General features: G+C 41.8%; 1 protein-coding gene across 2 annotated transcripts in view; it reads left to right on the top strand.

The window, feature by feature from the left end:
- PRICKLE2 (prickle planar cell polarity protein 2) overlaps positions 1–18,839 on the top strand; it is a 359,846-nt gene that overhangs the window by 302,366 nt on the left and 38,641 nt on the right. For both annotated transcript variants that reach the window (XM_089675996.1, XM_089675997.1), the window contains one exon: positions 5,707–6,540. In XM_089675996.1, coding sequence (XP_089532122.1) covers positions 5,707–6,540 — 834 coding nt within the window. The remainder of the gene's footprint in view (positions 1–5,706; positions 6,541–18,839) is intronic.

Genomic DNA, 18,839 nt, shown 5'->3' with positions numbered 1-18,839 from the left:
ATTTGGCTAGGGTCAGTGTGACTACTGGTAGTGTGAGGCGATACCTGGAACCCCACAGAGGTTGCACAGGCAGTCCAACTCCTCCAAGATGGCATATCAATACGTGCCATTGCCAGACGATTTGCTGTGCCTCCCAGCACAGTCTCAAGAGCATGGAGGAGATTCCAGGAGACAGGCAGTTACTCTAGGAGAGCTGGACAGGGCCATAGAAGATCCTTGACCCATCAGCAGAACCAGTATCTGCTCTTTTGTGCAAGGAGGAACAGTATGAGCACTGCCAGAGCCCCATAAAATGACCTCCAGCAGGCCACTGGTGTGAATGTCTCTGATCAAACAATCAGAAACAGACTTCATGAGGGTGGCTTGAGGGCCCAACATCCTCTAGTAGGCCCTGTGCTCACTGCCCGGCACCATAGAGCTCGATTGGCATTTGCCATTGAACACCAGAATTGGCAGGTCTGCCACTGGTGCCCTGTGCTTTTCACAGATGAGAGCAGATTCATCCTGAGCACATGTGACAGATGTGAAAGTGTCTGGAGAAGCCATGGAGAATGCTATGCTGCCTGTAACATTGTTCAGCATGACAATTTTGGTGGTGGGTCAGCGATGGTCTAGGGAGGCATATCCATGGAGGGCCGCACACACTTCTAAAGGCTAGACAATAGCGCCCTGGCTGCCATTAGGAATCGGGATTAAATTCTTGGACCCATTGTCAGACCCTACGCTGGTGCTGTGGGTCCTGGGTTCCTCCTGGTACACGACAATGCCTGGCCTCTTGTGGCGAGAGTATGTAGGCAGTTCCTGGAGGATAAAGGAATAAATACCATTGAATGGACCCCTGCTCGCCTGGCTTAAATGCAATAGAACACCTCCGGAATATCATGTGTTGGTCCATCTGATGCCGCCAGGTTGCACCTCAGACTGTCCAGGACCTCAGTGATGCCGATCCAGATCTAGAAGGAAAATACCCCAGGACACAATCCGTCGTCTCATTAGGAGCATGCCCCGACGTTGTCAGGCATGCACACAAGTACATGGGGGGCCATACAAACTACTGAGTACCATTTTGAGTTGCTGCAGTGAAATTTCAGCAAAATGGACTAGCCTGCTGCATCATTTTTTCACTATGATATTCGGGGTGTCTTTGAATTCAGTCCTCTGTAGGTTGATCATTTTCATTTCCATCAAATGATGGGGCATCCTTACGTTCCTAACACCTTACCCAGTCCATATCAGTATAGATATCCAGCATGATATTTTTCCCCATTGAGAGCTGAAGTGTTTTCAAAGTGTTCCTTTAGTTTTTTTGAGCAGTGTATTCTATGCTTTGGTCTTGTGTTATTTCTTTCTTTCATATGAGTGCATTGGGGTTGATTTACTAAAACTGTAGAGTACAAAGTCTGTTGCAGCTCAGCACAGAAACCAATCAGCTTCCATGTTTTTTTGTCAATGCTGAAGTTAGAATTGAATTGGCTACCATGCACAGCTGCACCATATTTTGCACCCTTCAGTTTTAGTAAATCAACCCCATTGTGTCTGTTTGCCTCCACACTGCTTGAACATCACTAGTTATGTATATCCAGCCACAGCCTTATAAAACCTCTAGCTAGCATTAAAGGAGACATTTACTAAGAGGAGTATGTAGGCTTGTTCCAAAACAATGGCTCAGAACGTGCTGAAACCACAGAAAGGCAGCTTGCATTTTCAAATAGAGGCCAGACTCCACATTTATTTTAGTACAGATTTGCTTTACCCATGTGGGGCAAATCAGCAGGTTCTTTTGAAAGAATAGCCATTCCCGCCATCCACTTCATCTGCTTCTACCCATCATACTATGTACTTCCACTGGAGACAGGAATCCAAGTTATGTGTAATTTCCTTGTTGGAGCTTGCACAAGGTTAATATCTTCCTCCTCCTGGTCTGGTGACAGTGTTTGGGCCTGGACAATGGCCTCTCAGGCCTGAGCACGCATACCATACCAGAAGGCCCGAGTATTATAATGAAGCATATGTAGTCCATAATAACTTACCTTTGCTACAGGAAAGAAAATATCTTTGTGCATGTTTGTTAATGTCTTTTTTTGCAGATCTCTTGTGTAGGAGAACTTGTGTTTCACATTAGTTTCTACCTGTGACAGCTGCCATTTTGTCAGAGTCTAAATTGACAGTTGTGAATAAACAGCAAAAGCAGCTCTGCCACACAAACAGCGACTGCTTTGAAAAATGGCACCGAAAGAAAAAAGCCTTGTAACAACAAGCAAGGGCTATTGCGTAAAAGCATGGCCAAGTTCCCCGGATCTTGTATACTTGTTTGGGTCCTAGGAGGCAGTTTAGGCATATTGGGTTTTGAGGGAAATACTCAGGATAAATAGGAATCATTTGGCCCACCCAGCCTGTGTGCTCTGTACTTGGTGCAGCATCTATAAACTTCCTTTGATCTCAGGTCTCTCCTGCTAAACAGTAATTGCTCACATTTCTAAGTGTCACCTCCAGTCATTTTCACAGTGTGCTCTATTGTTGATTTTTCCTTTGAAAAACACTTTCCCATCTGTGTTTTTTGGAAGTATCCTTTACATCCTGCTCTTGCTTTTCTTTATTAGCGAGAAATGCTGTCAGACGTCTTATCTGCAGGGCATATGGTTGCCAGTTGTTGGAAAAAAGTAAGGGAGGAAAAAAAAGTTTGCATGTCTCTGTAATATTTCAGCTGGATGTATGATGGCTGCTTCCATGCTGGACGACCTGTCACTGTTTTCCAATACTCTAGATGTTATCTGCAATTAATTCTGAAAAGTTCTTGCTGGCAAATAATCTCTATAAAGCAAACACACCTGGAATGGAGATTTTTTTCATAGAACTGGCAAAGTACATGTTTATATTAATGGAGAACCCTACCCATATTTTTTTTGTGGATTGCCACAGGGTTCATATCCTTGCTTTTTTGTCCATCCATGTCTGCCCGGACTAGGAATTGTGCCTCACCTGCTAGAACAGCCTTGATGCAGTAAGGGTTCACCTGCTCCTCCTTTTGAAATGCTGTCACTTAACTCTGATCTCCAAGCAAACAGCTAAGTACACAGTTGAAATGCAGTCTTCTATGTCAGAGGGTTTGTTTAATAGCCTGGAGTTTAGCTTTAAAGCTCAACTCCAGGATCCTCTCCCACTGTTTTTTTTTCTTTGCATACTTTTTAGTCTTCAGGCCGGTCACATGATCTGCAGTGTCCCCCTACCAACATGTCTGGAAGGAAACCCACGCAAGCACAGGGAGAACATGCAAACTCCAGGCAGGTGGTTCCGTTGGTTGGGATTCGAACCAACAACCCTAGTGCGGCCAGGTGAAAGTGCTAATCAGTTAGCCACTTTTCAAACAATCAAGCAAGGTTTATCTGTCGAGCTGTTTATGCCCATGGAGGGGGGATAATTGACATTGGGCTGTACGACAGCGTTTAGACCAGGGGTCCCTAAACTTTCCAAAGAAAGGGCCAGTTTATTGTCCTTCAGACTTTAGCGGGGTGGCTCTGCCCAGTGGGAGTTGACACTGCCCGATCTTTGGTATTAGGGGGAGAAATAGCTGGTGCCAGTGGGATTAATAGTTCCCCATTGGAAGGAATTATACCCCATCATTGATTTCAGTGGAAAGAATAGTGCCCCATTGTTGGTGTCATTTGATATGAATTATGCCCCATTGTGGGTGCCAGTGGCAGGAATAATGCCTCAAGGACTGCAGTTTGGACACCACTGGTTTAGACAATCAAATTTCCCCCAATGAGTATTAGCCAGGCAATATTGGCCAAGATTTCTATACATTGTATTTAGTCAACTTAAAGCCAAATGCTGTTATTTTGTTTTTAAAACACACTAGGTTTTAAACAAAAAAACTGCTCTGGTTGCAATACTCACTATGGCACCATGCCCCCAGTAATTCCTTTCCATCATCAGATGTTCTTGATTGAATGAATAGCTTTAGTATGTGTATGTATGAATGTGAGTTAGGGACCTTAAATTGTAAGCTCCTTGAGGGTTAGGGACTGATGTTAATGTACAATATATCAACTGCATAAAACGGACGATGCTATATAAGTACCTGTAATAAATAAAATCTATTGTTACAACAAAAGGGAGGGTAAAAAGAAATTTGGAGATCTAATTGTCTTGTTACAGGCAAAGGTGAAAGTGTAAAATAGTTATTGGGTAGTAAATTTACTTTTTTTGTATTTTAAAGCAATGTCCTGATCTTGAATCAGGTTAATCTATGAAGGATTGTGTAGCTAGATTAATGGATAGATATTTACATTTGTTCTAAGTATTGTTGTAAATGTCTCCCATGCTTATACAACGTAAAATTTTCATCTGTGAACCAGGATGGTAAAACACAGCATTTAGTCTTTCCCAGACTTTTCCTCCATGGCCCTATTTAACATATGATGGAGAATTTCCTCCCCATTCATCACACATAGCCGAGACATATTCTACAGCTTGCAGCCAAACAGCTCCTGGGAACGGGTGATATAGCTTCAGGAGGATGAAATATGCTTTACTCAGTTGTAACAGCATGCTGCTAAGGAGTTTGGTGAAAAATCAAAGCTCCAGTCACCACACTTCAAAAATAAAGGCCCTGCAGTGTTGATGGGTTTTCTGTCTGTACTTGGGATTTACAGCAGGATTTTACCAATCATTAACTGGAGAAATAAGTTGCTATGCAGGACACTGCTCCCTTCTGACCAGGGGGAAGACTGGAAAATTTTAGCCTGGGATGCCAACTTAACCAACTGGCTATTTTATGGCAGGGATAGTTTCCATTAGCTAAAAAGAATGCATCAAACAAAGTTGGGGCATTGGTAAAATCCTTGGCTCTATGTAAGCTCCACCCAGATACCTTGGAGCCCACTATTATTGCCTGTAGGCTCCCAGCAGCTGATCTTTTCCTTATTACTGACTTGCCATGCCTTGTTCTTCAGTGTGTCTCTGTGTAGAAGTGGCTATTCTTGTAGATCCATAGAATGAATAAAGTAGACGCAGTGAGATCCTTACGTTACAGGTCCTCAGATACAGTTTCCTCCCCAGCAAGGACAACAGTGACACAAGAGTGACATAATCTAATCTCACACTATATCTCCTTAGACTAATAGAGGCAGCAGTGCGTTAGATGATCTCATGCTACATATATGCATCAAATGCTCAGAGCATAGAGGTGCCTAGGCACAGAAAATGCACTTCTATTTTCAGCTGGAATTCAAGGTAAAATGTACATTTTCCATGGTACTACTTAGGCACGATTCACATTTTTAGATGTTTCCTATAAGATAGCAAATTTTCACTTTTTGAGTTAAGGTCTGTCCTGAATTTTTATTTCTTTCCCTATGTTTTGGGGTTAGACTCCCTCTTTCTAAGGTTATTATTGGCAGTAGAACAGGAAGAGTGCTGCAGCAAGACAGGTGATACAAGTGAGTTAGGAACTCCAGTGTAAGGATCTTATTATAGTATTTATCAAAAATTCTAAGAGGTCTTTCATAATGAGTGTATAATCCCTTGATATCTGATGCATTGAACAGAGATGTTTGTATTAAATAGTTGGATCTATGGGATGTTATGATATTGTGTTACAACAATTTGAATAACAAATCATTTGTTGAACTTTTTCTATTAGCTCTTTGGTTTAGAAACCCCTCAAATTCTTAATCTGAAAGAGTCTTATCTCTTTTTTCACAGGTATTGACCAAGGACAGATGACCTATGATGGGCAACACTGGCATGCTACAGAAACTTGCTTTTGTTGTGCCCACTGTAAAAAATCACTACTTGGGCGCCCCTTTTTGCCCAAGCAAGGCCAGATATTCTGCTCAAGAGCATGCAGTTTGGGTGAGGACCCCAATGGCTCAGACTCTTCAGATTCAGCATTTCAAAATGCCAGGGCAAAGGAGTCGCGTCGTAGCGCTAAGATAGGCAAGAATAAAGCTAAACTCGAAGACAACAACATGAACCAACTACATGTAACTACCAATAGACTTTCCACAGACGTCGACCCTCTCTCTTTACAGATGGATTTACTGAGCGTATCAAGCCAAAACCCAAGCTTGAACCGTGATCAGAGATGGAGGAGCAGAGATGAACTCTATAATTATGGCAACAAGCTAGAGAGGAGTCAATCCCAGAGTCCTCTGCAGCTTCTCAGCCAGTGCAACATAAGGACTTCCTACAGTCCTGGACAGGGAGCCGGCGCCCAGCCAGACATGTGGGCAAAGCATTTTAGTAACCAAAAAAGAAGTTTGTCGATGATGAGTCACAGCGAGAGCTTCAATCAAGATGGCAGAGAGGATTACTATCAAGGGAGACTACGCCAGCAGGAAAGCTTTAGCGATACTTCCACTCACAGTTTTAATGAAGCACGATCAAGTCTACGAGTTCCAGAAAACAAAAATCTGAATTCACAGCAGTGTCGAACAAGGCATCCAATCAATGCACTCAAATTCACTGAGGGGTTAACCCCAACAGAACAAACTCCCAGAGGTTCTATGGAGTCACTTGCATTGTCGAATGCTACAGGTACGACTTCAGCATTGGGGTTTTCCATTTTTACTTTCCTTAAATGTATAATTTATAAATGTATAATTTTGTGCAAGCAATTTGTTTTTTTTCATAATGGATTGAAAATGATTTATGAGAGCGCTCCTGCAACAAGAACTGCACGTTACCCAAATTTATTGGTATGGGTATTGTTAGTAGTTTATATATTAAGCTTTTTGTTTTTAGTTTTCTTTTGCATATGACGGCCAAGCCTTGACTTACAGTAAACCTGTACTGACATTGATGTGGAGACTACCATTCCTAACCTTTTTCAGAACATGCGAGATGCCTGGACCAGGAGGAAGCATGCAACCAGTGAAGGCAAAGCAAAACCAGAAATCCTGACCAGTCTACATGTTCTGAATCAGTAACTCAGATTGTACTGAAGCCAAACATAAAAAAATTCACTTTAAAATAGTAAATACAATATATTCTGGCACATTTAATGTAAGCAAGGAGTACAAAAAATACAATATTTAGGTAATCTTTACTATGCCCATGTGTACTTGCACAGCTTCTTGAAAGGTCCATGATACTTAATAGGTTGAAAAAAAAAACATGTCCATCAAGTTCAACCCAAAATAAACTTCTCATCCTTGAGAACACTAAATCCAGAGCTGATCCACAGGAAGGCAAAAACAAACCCTTATAAAGCTTTGTCTAATTTGCTGTTACAGAGAAAAAATCCTTCCTGATCCCCAAAGGCAATTGGATAACTCATTGGATCAACATTGTACAATAACACAATTATGTTTTTTTATAATTATTAGTAGCTGCTTATACATCATGCATTTAAAAACACAATCAAACTTTTGGGAAGATCCAGTTCTTCTGAAAGGCTATTCAATATTTTCTCTTTTCTTAGGCTACGTTCACACTAGCCTTGTTTGCAAGCGGCAGACAGGCATTTGGGAAGCGTTTTTACCGCTTCCCAAACGCCTGGGAAAATTCTGCACATTGCAGCACATGGTGCTGTTCACACGGGAGCGTTAGTGTCGCGTTGCCTCGCGGCAAAACGGACTCCTCTGGTCGAGTCAGGAGGAGTTGAAGCCTCCTATTCAAGTCTATGTTGCCGCTCTGCAAACGCCCGGCCGGCGTTTGCGGTTGCGGGACGTTTGCAGAGCGGTAACACCATTCAAACATCATTATAGGCGTTTGTGGGGCGTTTTTAACGCTTTGCAAACGCCTAGCAACCGCCGGTAAACCGCGCCGGTAAAACGCTTTTCAAACACTATAGGGGGGTTTGACAAGAGTTGGAGAAACAGTCAAGTGTGAACAAGCCCTTACAGCCATGTGGTAGCTAAGTACAGGTGGGATCCTCTGCCAATATGGACAAATTTCCATGCTAGTCTAGAATATTTTTAATTTTTACCATCAGACATCATGGATAATTAAAGTGGACCTTCATTCTAAAATAAATAAATAAAAATTATCCTGTCTAATACCCCCTCACTCTTTCACCTTTGGGTGTGATTATTATTATTTTTTTTTAATTCTTAAGGTTTTTGCATGTTCACAGATGTGCATCAGAGCTTCAAAGTCCCAAATCTTGCTACGTCTGCTCATGCTTGGAAACCCCATCACACATGTGAAGGTCAGACAAAGCCCTTCTGCACATCTGCGCATGTGCCAGATTAACAAAGATGGTGGTGCTGGAGAAGAGGATTTAAGTTCCTCTTTATGGTCATGGACTAGTTAAAGCTCAAATCCATCTGAAACATTTTTCTTTTTTTAGTTTCAGATAGAGTAGGGAAGAGTTAGAACCTCAACTATGTATTGGTTGTTTTCTTATATCTAAAGCCAATTTTTTAATTTTTTGTTTTGGATAGAGCACTGAAGGGTTAGACCCCTAGTCAGATTTTTATTGTTGTCTGTGTCCCCACTGGGCAGGTTTTCCCTGTCAGTTTGTTCTTTTGACCAAAATTTTGAGTTGTCACCAAAACGGAAACAAAAACGAAAATTTTCACTGGGGATACTTGTTTCGATGACAACTGTCTAAGAGGGAATTTCCCCTCATTTTGGAGAGATTTCCTCTTACAGAACAGGAAGTTAATAAAAATCTCCCCAGCAAGACATGAATGCTAGAAATCAGGGTATTAATCATTCCCTACTTAAAAACCAAAAAGAGATCCGTACTTCCTGTCCTGGTGACACGTCTGGGTGTGATAGACCATATCACAAGTTATATATTCATTGCTCTACGTTTAGGGAAAAGCCTTTAGCATGAGGGTGCTGCATCAACAACCTAACTGATATTAACATAGAAGAGAGTATGGGGTTGAGTTACTAAAACTGGAGAGTGCAAAATGTGGTGCAGCTGTGCATAGAAACCAATCAGCTTCCAGTTTTTTTTGTCAAAGCTTAATTGAATAAGCTGAAGTTAGAAGCTGATTGGCTACCATACACAGCTTCACCAGATTTTGCACTCTCCAGTTTTTGTAAATCAACCCCTATTTATTGCCAGCACTCCATAAATCCTTATAATAGCCCACAAATGTATTAAAGGGAATACATCACAATCAGTGCAACATTTTGGAGCTGCACCTCTCTATCAGGCATGTGATGATGTTGCATGCCTGACAAAGAGGTCCAGCATGGCTACGAAACGTTGTTGTCGCGCTTATTGTGTGATGTGATCACTTTCATACATTTTTGGACTGTTATATGGAGCCATGGTGTGCTGGCAGCATATACTTGTTGGATGTGATAGGGTATAAGCTGGAGTTGGGTTTCAATGGTAATAAATCATTACTTTTTATCGTCTAGTAGAAGTCAGTGTAGAGTTGGAGAGCACGTCCACCTCTCATGCTTCCTGTGTGAAAATGTCAGGTTTTGGCTGTGTTGTGTTTTAACTTAATTGAACTGGTGTCCTAGTGTGACTTGGCCACAGATCTCTTCTAGGGAAATGACAGAAAAGGGGGGAAGCATTGTCTGCTTCAGGGCCTCGTACATCTGCTGCAGACAAAAGGTCTTAGGTCACTTTCTAACAGGCTTGCCAAGACTTCCTCCATTCATCTGATGTTTACTTTTTTTCATTCTGAAGTCAGGATTTAGTAAAAAATAATGAGTTTAGACTTTCACTGGTAAAATCTAAATTACTAGGAGTAATAACTCCATATGTGTGTGTGTGTGTGTGAGAGAAATATGAGAAACTTTATGAAAAGGAGGAGTGACATGTACCTACCTGCCAGTCGAAATACAGGACTTCACCCAAATATGAAATACCAAGCTTATGCTTGGTTGCTGGCAAGTTGAGTCATATGCTGGCTACCTGTGATGGATTCCAGTGGTGAAATATTGAAGAGATCCTGGTTACACCCAAATACTGCAGCCAATACAAAACCACATGATGACGTCACAGTTCAGAAATGGATTCTTCACTGAGCATATTAAACAGATGATTAGATAATCCAGCTTTGATTTGTTATCTAGTGGGAGTGGGAGGTGGTGAGACTATATAATATAAAGAAATTATGTCATTGGAGAGCACTAAAGTGATTCAGCCCACCAACATGGATTTTGATTGGAGTTGGCCTTTAATATTTAAGATTGTTGAAACTGTATCTAAACCCAAGAACAAAAATGTAATATAATGTAGTTTACCAGCCCATAGATGCGGTGGCTGCATTAGGTTTTTTTCCTGGCTTTTTTTCCTTTATTTTCATCTAGTGAATTTGCCAGTAACACACTTTTTGTCATAAGGTGACAACGCTCATTCGCTCTACTGACTCTATAGTGGTACAGTGTTGTCACCCTAGGACAGGAAGTGGTGAGTGCTGCCAGCTGGAGGAAATTCTGAGGCTTGGTGCTGGTTTCTGTCACCAGGAAAACAAAAAGCAAGAGGGATGGAGTCATGGGGTCTAGGGGAAAAAGGAAGGGGGGTGTTAGCATAAGACTCAACAATAGCCATGCCATGTAGAGAGCATAATTAGTCTGTGCCCTTTAAATATTAAAAGCGAAGTATGGTATTTATTTATTTTTTTTAAATGATACTTACCTAGGTGAATGCTGCATCTGTCTTTCGCTGGCTCCAAGTGTGAGAACTCAGTGATCACAGGACCGCTGAGGTCTCACAGCCACTCTAAACAGAGCCACCCCCCCCCCCACCCCCGCGCGCATTCACTGGAGCGTTGGGCTGTAGAGGGGGGGAGCGTCTGGCTCATGCTCTCAGCACATCATTGAGAGGCTGAGCCAGGTGCCGCTCCAGACTCTAGGGTGCATCCTGATTTTGAAGTCGGGATCTTTCCCCAACCTGAACCGGCTGAGTGACGACGACTTCAGCCCTCTGTCAGCTTTAAATGGGTAACAGGAGTGCAGAACGAACAGGAGAAGTACAGGCAAAAGAGCTTTGGCTGTACTTCTCTTTTAATGCCCAGAGGTTTGGAAAGGGATGTCCAGCAAGCTTATACAGGGATAGTGGTTAGGTGTCCTGTCGTATCACGGGGCATTTTTTGGCCAGAGATAAAAAATGCCCAGAGTTTCACTTTAGGGGGGTAGGCTAGAAAGCTATCCCATACAAACTGGTGTATCTTTAATGTACTGACTATGATGTAATAACCATATCGCAGTATCTTACCTGCTTTGATTTTAAGTAAATAATATAAGCCCTGCCAACATCATACCTTTGTACATAATAGCCTCTTAGAAAGTATCTCTCCTAAGATAACGTGTTTATTCCAGAGAATGCCTGTGATTTGACTTCAGGCTCTGTGCATACTTTTATCAAACTGTGTTGGGCCAATTACACCAGAAGAAAATAAGATTCCTATGGCATTCTGTACGCAGTGTTGCCGAGGATACAAGGTAGTGACGTAAATTTTGGCACTGTTTAACAAGTGACACAACAATTCTGAAACTAGAGTCAGGGGCATCTGAGCTTTGCCTTGTAACAGATAATGTTCAAAGGAGAGCTTGCTGAGACTGTGAAGCTCATAGATCACATCAGGTCAGCTGTGTTCTCATATTTGCCAGCCCCTCTGGCAAATACCAGATTGCCAGTCAGATCCCGCACATTTATTGTTACAGATGTTTTTATATTTAATTTGGCCTTAATGTACTGTAAAAAAAAATGTGAAGAACCTGGCAGGCAGCAGCTGCAAAAACAAGTATCTTGGAATGGATAAAAAGGAAGATAAAAATACTACATGCAAGTATAGCATTGTCCATGTATGAGACACCATTTTGGATATGAGGGATACATTTTGGGAGCTGTATGGCAAGGTTGGTTTATACCAAAATTATTATTATTATTATACAGGATTTATATAGTACCAACAGTTTGCTCAGCGCTTTACAATATAACGGGAGACAATACAGCAACAATACAGTTCAATACAAGAGGGATAGGAGGGCCCTGCTCATTGGAGCTTACAATCTAGGAGAAAATGCATTAATGCTTATCAGCATGTTCACACTGTTGCGAAGCAGTAACTTGCTCATTACCGAAATGCATACTACATGCATTGGTCTTATGCAGTGCCAGTTATTGTGACTAGCATCCCAACATACCTTGCCGATGGAATATGCTGCTGCGTTACTCACCAATACAGTAACATGCATGGCACTTGCTTTAAAGATATTGTATTCCAAAAATAAAATTTTATACACACAAAATTATGTTACAAAATTAAAATGTACTTTTTTCTACTCTTACCAATGTTAGTTGTAAAAGAAGTGTTACTGCAGATACAAAGTATACATTATATTCTATAATTTGTCCCAATGATAAAGACATAATGAATTATGATTCTGGTAACTGTATTTCTCAATGAAGCTTCTGAACAATGGCGGTAGTAGGGCATATGGCATATGCCCAAAGCGCTTCATGGAATAGTTGGTTAAATACTTTCTTTGGATCGAGTTGAATAGCAAACTACAGGCCAGTGTAACCAAAATGCAGTTTATAGGCTGTTTTTTCATTGTTCTGCAGCGCAGTGCATTGGTGGAAACAAACTATTGAACACTGCGGATTTTCTACTGTCTAGGCATTTTGCCTACACTGGAAAATTCATGTGAGCACATCTGGTTGTAAAAAGTACAAAGGAGGACATACTGTAAGATATATCCAGATGGCTGAGATGCAGGAAATTAAATAGGAGCTGAATGGGAGAAATATAACAGATTCCTCCATCCAGGCTTTTTAGCATGGATGGAGGAACCTTCCCTACCAGCTATTCTATTCTGACAACTACCACCCATGGATTTCAGAATACCTGAAGTGGCTGCATCTGATTGGATGCAATTACTGTTCAGCCAACAATTTTCCATCTGGCTTCTTCAACAAAAAGTCAATTAAAAATTTTACTTTTGTTGAGCTGGGTGGTACCGATGGGTCCACCCATGGCTCGAAAATTGTCTGAAGTTGAATCCGTCTATGGCAGTCTTTAGATACCTTAATGTGACAGGCTTGGCCTCTTTAACTGTTTACATCTTCTGAGCTGATGTCTTCAGTGCTGGTTGTGCCTGCATATTGAGTCCAAATAAACCTGAATGGGACCATACTCCAAGACTGGAGAGGTACTTTTGTCGTGGCAGGTGGTGTCGGCTTCACCTGCCTCGACGAAAGTTCCCAGTGGAAAATTGTTGGCCAAATAGTGACTGCATCCAAACAGATGAAATGACTGTTCGGGTATTTGGGCACTGCGGGTCCCGCCTGCTGCTGAATACAAAAAGTATTGGGACACATTGGACACCTTTAGCTGCCATTGTACTTTACTGGGATTCTAGTGTGTTCTTGTGCCTTTAAGGAGCAGCGGGCCACCTCTAGGCATAACTGCCCTTAAATTATCCATTGCTACATACAGTATGCTCTAATATGTCGACTCTCAAATATTAGAAATATTTCAGAGGGACTTCGACAAGGCAGTGTGGATTCCACATATACGCTATATTGCCAAAAGTATTGGGACGCCTGCCTTTATACGCACGCTTTAATGGCATCCCAGTCTTAGTCCACAGGGTTCAATATTGAGTTGACCACCCTTTGCAGCTATAACAGCTTCAACTCTTCTGGGAAGGCTGTCCACAATGTACAGGAGTGTGTCTATGGGAATATTTGACCATTCTTCCAGAAGCGCATTTATGAGGTCAGGCATTGATGATGGACAAGAAGGCCTGGCTCGCAGTCTGCTCTAATTCATCACAAATATGTTCTGTCAGGTTGAGGTCAGGACTCTGTGCAGGCCAGTCAAGTTCCTTCACCCCAAACCTGCTGATCAATGTCTTTATGGACTTTGCTTTGTGCACTGGTGTGCAGTCATGTTGGAACAGGAAGGGGCCATCCACAAACTATTTCCACAAAGTTGGAAGCATGAAATTATCCAAAATTCCTTAGTATGCTGACGCCCTAAGAGTTCCCTCCACTGGAACTAAGAGGCCAAGCCCAACCCCTGAAAAACAAACCCACACCATAATCCCCCCTCCACCAAACTTTGCACTTGGCATAATGCAGTCATGCAAGTACCGTTCTCCTGGCAACCGCCAAACCCACACGTCCAGCAAGTTGCCAGACAGAGAAGCATGATTTGTCACTCCAGAGAACACATCTCCACTGCTCTAGAGTCCAGTGGCGGTGTACTTTACACCACTGCATCTGACTCTGCATTGCACTTGGTGATGTAAGATTTGGAAGCAGCTGCCCAGTCATGGAAACCCATTCACTGAAGCTCTCTACACACTGTTATTGTGCTAATCTGAAGGCCACACGAAGTTTGGGATTCTTTAGCCATTGACTCTGCAGACAGTTGGCGATTTCTGTGCACAGTGTGCTTCAGCATGCGCTGACCCCGCTCTGTCATGTTATGTGGCCTACCACTTTGTGGCTGAGTTGCTGTTGTTCCCAGTTACTTCCAGTCTGCATGCCTAGGTGCTTGATTTAATACACCTGTGTCCATGGAGGTGATTGGAACACCTGAATCCAATGATTTGGAGGGGTGTCCCAGTACTTTTGGCAATATAATGTATTTGCAACTGCTGTGCAACCCTTTTAACAGAAATTGTTAGTGTAATTTTGTCATTGGAGTGGTTGCTCTTTCAGTATGGCTCAAGTGTATACGGGCTCCCTGCAAAGATGTGGCCATCTCTAAAGAAGATCAGGTGAGGTAAGTGGTGGGGGAGTTTGTTGGTTGTTTTCAGTTAGGGTCTAGGAAAGGAGTAGTACACTTTCTTTTAAAGTATTGCGGGGAATGAACATGTGTTGTATTATATAGAACTTTTTAGGCGCTTATTTGTCTCTATGTAATTACCAAAATTTCAATGCATCTAACCGATTTAAAGCAGAACTGCACTACATCTGATCACCAAAAATGCTATATAATTAATTTTTAGTATTCAAAGCAAACTCACCCATCCATTCATGTCTCCATGCTTTATTTTGCTGAGAAATCAGCCTGAAAGCTAGCATTTCTGGCTGTGGCCACCTTGAGTAAAGGCAGGTGAATCGTGTAGCATTTACTTCCTGGAAACCATCTGCCCTTAACTCAGGCATGTAGACAAGAGGGCATGCTTAGCAGAGAAACCCCTCCTCCCCCTCCCCTCCTGAAGATATCTTTTGCCTAGGCCTAGAAACCAGGAAGTCACTAAGTAAATATAAAAAATGTTTAAGGCTCCATGCACACTAGCTCAAAAAGTGCTAGAGAAAAAAAAAGCTGGCATAAAAATGCTGATATTAACGTTTTTGTGCCGCCTTGTGTTTCAGTAGCGTTTAGGAGCATTAGTGTTTTAGTAGCATTTTTACAGTACATGTAGGAAAAAAAAAAGGAAAGAAAAAAGCTGTTAGGAGAATTTTAGTAGTGTTTAAGATGGTTAGCATTTTTTTTCCTGCAGAAAAAAATGCTAACAACAGCTTCTAGGAGCTTACAAAATGCTAGTGTGCATGGAGCCTAAAACAAGTTAAAGTGGAGTTCCACTCACCTGTCAAAAAATAAAAGTCAGCAGCTACAAAAACTGTAGCTGCTGACTTTTAAAAAAACAGCCACTTACTTGTCCCTCGGTCCCGTGGTGTGTCTCCTGCAGCCCATTGCACTGGCCGTCCTGTATTCCATGAGGCCGGCATCTTCACTGTGGGCACCCGGCTGTGATAGCTTGTGCCTTCACAACCAGGTACCCACTGCACATACACAAGCAGCGCTGTGCTTCATGAAGGCTCCTGTAGTCTTCTGGGACCTGTCACTTGTCCCAAAAGACTACAGGAAGGGAGGGAGGGAGGACACCTTCTGTTTCCGATCACTTAGGCGATCGGACAGGAAATGGGAGTGGGTACCTGTCAAATTCGAGTACCCGCTCCCCCCCGCCCCCCAAAGGTGCCAATCCTTAATGGGGAGCAGTCCTTAAAGTGGAACTTCCCCTTTTGGGTGGAGCTCCACTTTAACAAGATACTCTTTACTATCTATATGGATAAAAAAGGATTAAAATTAGTCAATGTTGCTTGAAGGTGTGAAGTTCCATTTTAAGGACACATACACACAAACACATACACAAACACACACGTGTGTGTGTGTATATATATATATATATATATATATATATATATATATACACACAGCGCGTGTATATATAGAATAAATACTCCATGATTGCTGCACTTAAAATGTATTGAAAATAAACAATCAAATTTATTGAAACAAAATCCAGAAGAATTCCAGAGAATGTTGTAATGAATCTGCATGTCCAGGCCTGAAGAAGGACGTTAGTATTTATAGCCCGAAACTGTAGCAGTAATGGAACTTGTATGTTTGCAATTTTTTTGATTTTGATTTTGTATTTTCAATAACTTTTACACGCAGCAATCTTGGACAATTTTTTCTATATACGACTGTGAGAATGCCTGATTGCATTGTGTTGGAAGACTTACCGAAGCTGTTCACCACACCGTTTGATATATTTATATATATATATCATTTATTTATTTTTTTGGTACAGATTCTCTTTAATCCAGGCCTTTTAATGCTTTTTACTCTTGGCTGCTTATTTGTTTACTTCTACTTTTTTCGCAGAACGATGAGATTTTCTTCTCTGCCATTGTCTGGATGAGTTTAATTACCTGCCAGTTACCTGGCAGGGTATAATTATCATTTCACATACAGGTGTCTACTGTTTTAATGACTTAAACAGTCTGTCAGACCTGGCACCTTGGCTTTGCTTTTGATTTATTTACTGCATTGTGTTCAAGTTTTTACTTCTGTCAGGGATGTGCTAGCTCTGAGCTAAAATACTGGGTGTACAAAATTTTATTGAACTGCGCCCAGAAACAATCAGTGATAAGGCGTAGGGCCAAACTGGCCCCAAGTCTTAGCTTCAGCTTGGAAAGTTGCATTTGGTATTAGCACAAATGTATTATATTGAAAAGAAGTTATTATAAAAAATGTCCCAGAGAGGTTTAAAGTGTACCTATATGCAAATTAAAAGTGGCATTCATGATGCTGTGTGTTGTCAGCATTAACACAGTAGTTTTTGTTTATCTTATTCTTCCTTTCAACATACTTTTATTACCTGCTGATCCTGCCAGCAGATCTGTTATTTTTCCACTTCCTCTAATAGGGTGACAACACTGTTTGTTATAAAATGGAATTATGCTGCTACTTTGTCCTTTTATGGATAGGGTAGTCTTAGAAAGACATGTAAGGTTTAAATGTAAAGGGGGAGATTTACTTAAATTGGAGCATGCAAACTCTGATGCAGCTCTGCATAGAAACAATTCAGCTTCCAGGTTTTATTACCAAAGCTTAAAGGATATGTTCACCTTTTAAACAAAAATAATAAATGCACATTTTTTTGCAGGTAAAAAAATGTACATTTATTATTTTCGTCTACAGGAACCTGGAAAGCATTGCACCAGCGATCAGTAGATTGCTGATGCCATGCTGGTCTCCTGCAGACCTGTCAGAATATCTGCTTGCCGTACAGGATGTAGCAAGCAGATATTCTGACAGTAAGCTTCAATGAGCTACCAGAGTGCTCCACAGTGCCGTGGTAGTTCATTGAAAACTACAAGCAGACAGCCGCTAAGGCTGTTGGGACTTGCAGTTCATTCATTCACGGAAGTCCGTGAATGAATGATGTGGCCGTGTGGACGGAGCCCCGCACGGCCGCGCTGGTTTCAAATTTGACACATAGATTGGGGAGACTTCCCATACTATCTGTCAGATGGAGGGGGGGCAGCGCAGGGTTAACTGCGGCTATGGGAACATGTTACATGTTCCACCCTAAAAACGGGTAGAACATGTAACATGTTCCAAAGGTGAACTTATCCTTCAACTGAACAAGCTGAAGTTAGAAGCTGATTGGCTACCGTGCACAGCTACACCAGATTCTAAGTGTTCCAGTTTTAGTAAATCTCCCCCAAAGTGTTTGATAACCCACCATTTCGTATTCCTGATATGTGCCTGTTGTACCATGTACTTGTGTTTAAAAGTATCCTGTTCTTTTTACATTTCTTCCTTTGTGTGAAATACCTGGTGATCAAGCCAGCTCTCCACTTTCCTATTTTAAACTGCCTACACTATTCATGAGAGCACATCTATCATACTGTGGTCAGTTTTCTGGCCATGATGGGAGCATAGTCTGCCTTTCCTCCAGTGGCCAAGACTTATGCTGACACGCCCCCTGCACACTCCCCCTATTGCTTTTTCTGTGCCTCTCGCTGACACACCTTCCTGCACTCTCCACCCCCACCTCTCTAAGCCCCCTATGCAGTTGAGAACAGAGGTCATGTGATCACTTGTATTTAAAATGGTTATATGTATATACACACACACGTTTTGCCTTGTATTTCTATGTTAAAAAAAGCAGAAGAAAAAGGTGTGACCATTTATTCCTATGTAACTCTCCACACTGATCCGTTGTGGGTCCTGTGCAATTTTTAAAATCCTGTGTGCTATATTTTTGGTGCAGGTTTGGTGTGAAATTTTCTATTAAAAGGCTGCCTAATATTTATGAGCTTGGGACACGGGCAGAGCTCCTTGTTTACTGTCTCCATGTAGCCAAGAGCACTCCTCTTTTGGAATGTTCAAGTATCTGTGATCATTTGGATTTCAGCTGTAGAAGATATGTTGTTGTGCCGAGTTACTCAGTAAATGCATAAGAGTATGTATAAGGGAAAAAAATGAACACAGCACAGAGGCTTAGTAGTTCGCACTTCCCAGTACTGGGGCCCTTGGTTTAAGTCCTGGTCAGGGCACTACCTGCATGGAATTTGCATGTTGTTTCGGTGCTTAGCTTTTCTTAAAGCAGAACTTCACCCAAGGTGAAGTCCCAGGAGATGTTCGGCTTTTTTACATCCC

Source organism: Staurois parvus, unplaced genomic scaffold, assembly GCF_062004578.1.
Source record: "Staurois parvus isolate SC_StPar_1 unplaced genomic scaffold, SC_StPar_1.0 ptg000162l, whole genome shotgun sequence".
NCBI lineage: Eukaryota > Metazoa > Chordata > Amphibia > Anura > Ranidae > Staurois > Staurois parvus.
Note: the sequence above shows the minus strand (reverse complement) of the source record. Positions and strands in the feature narration are given on the sequence as shown.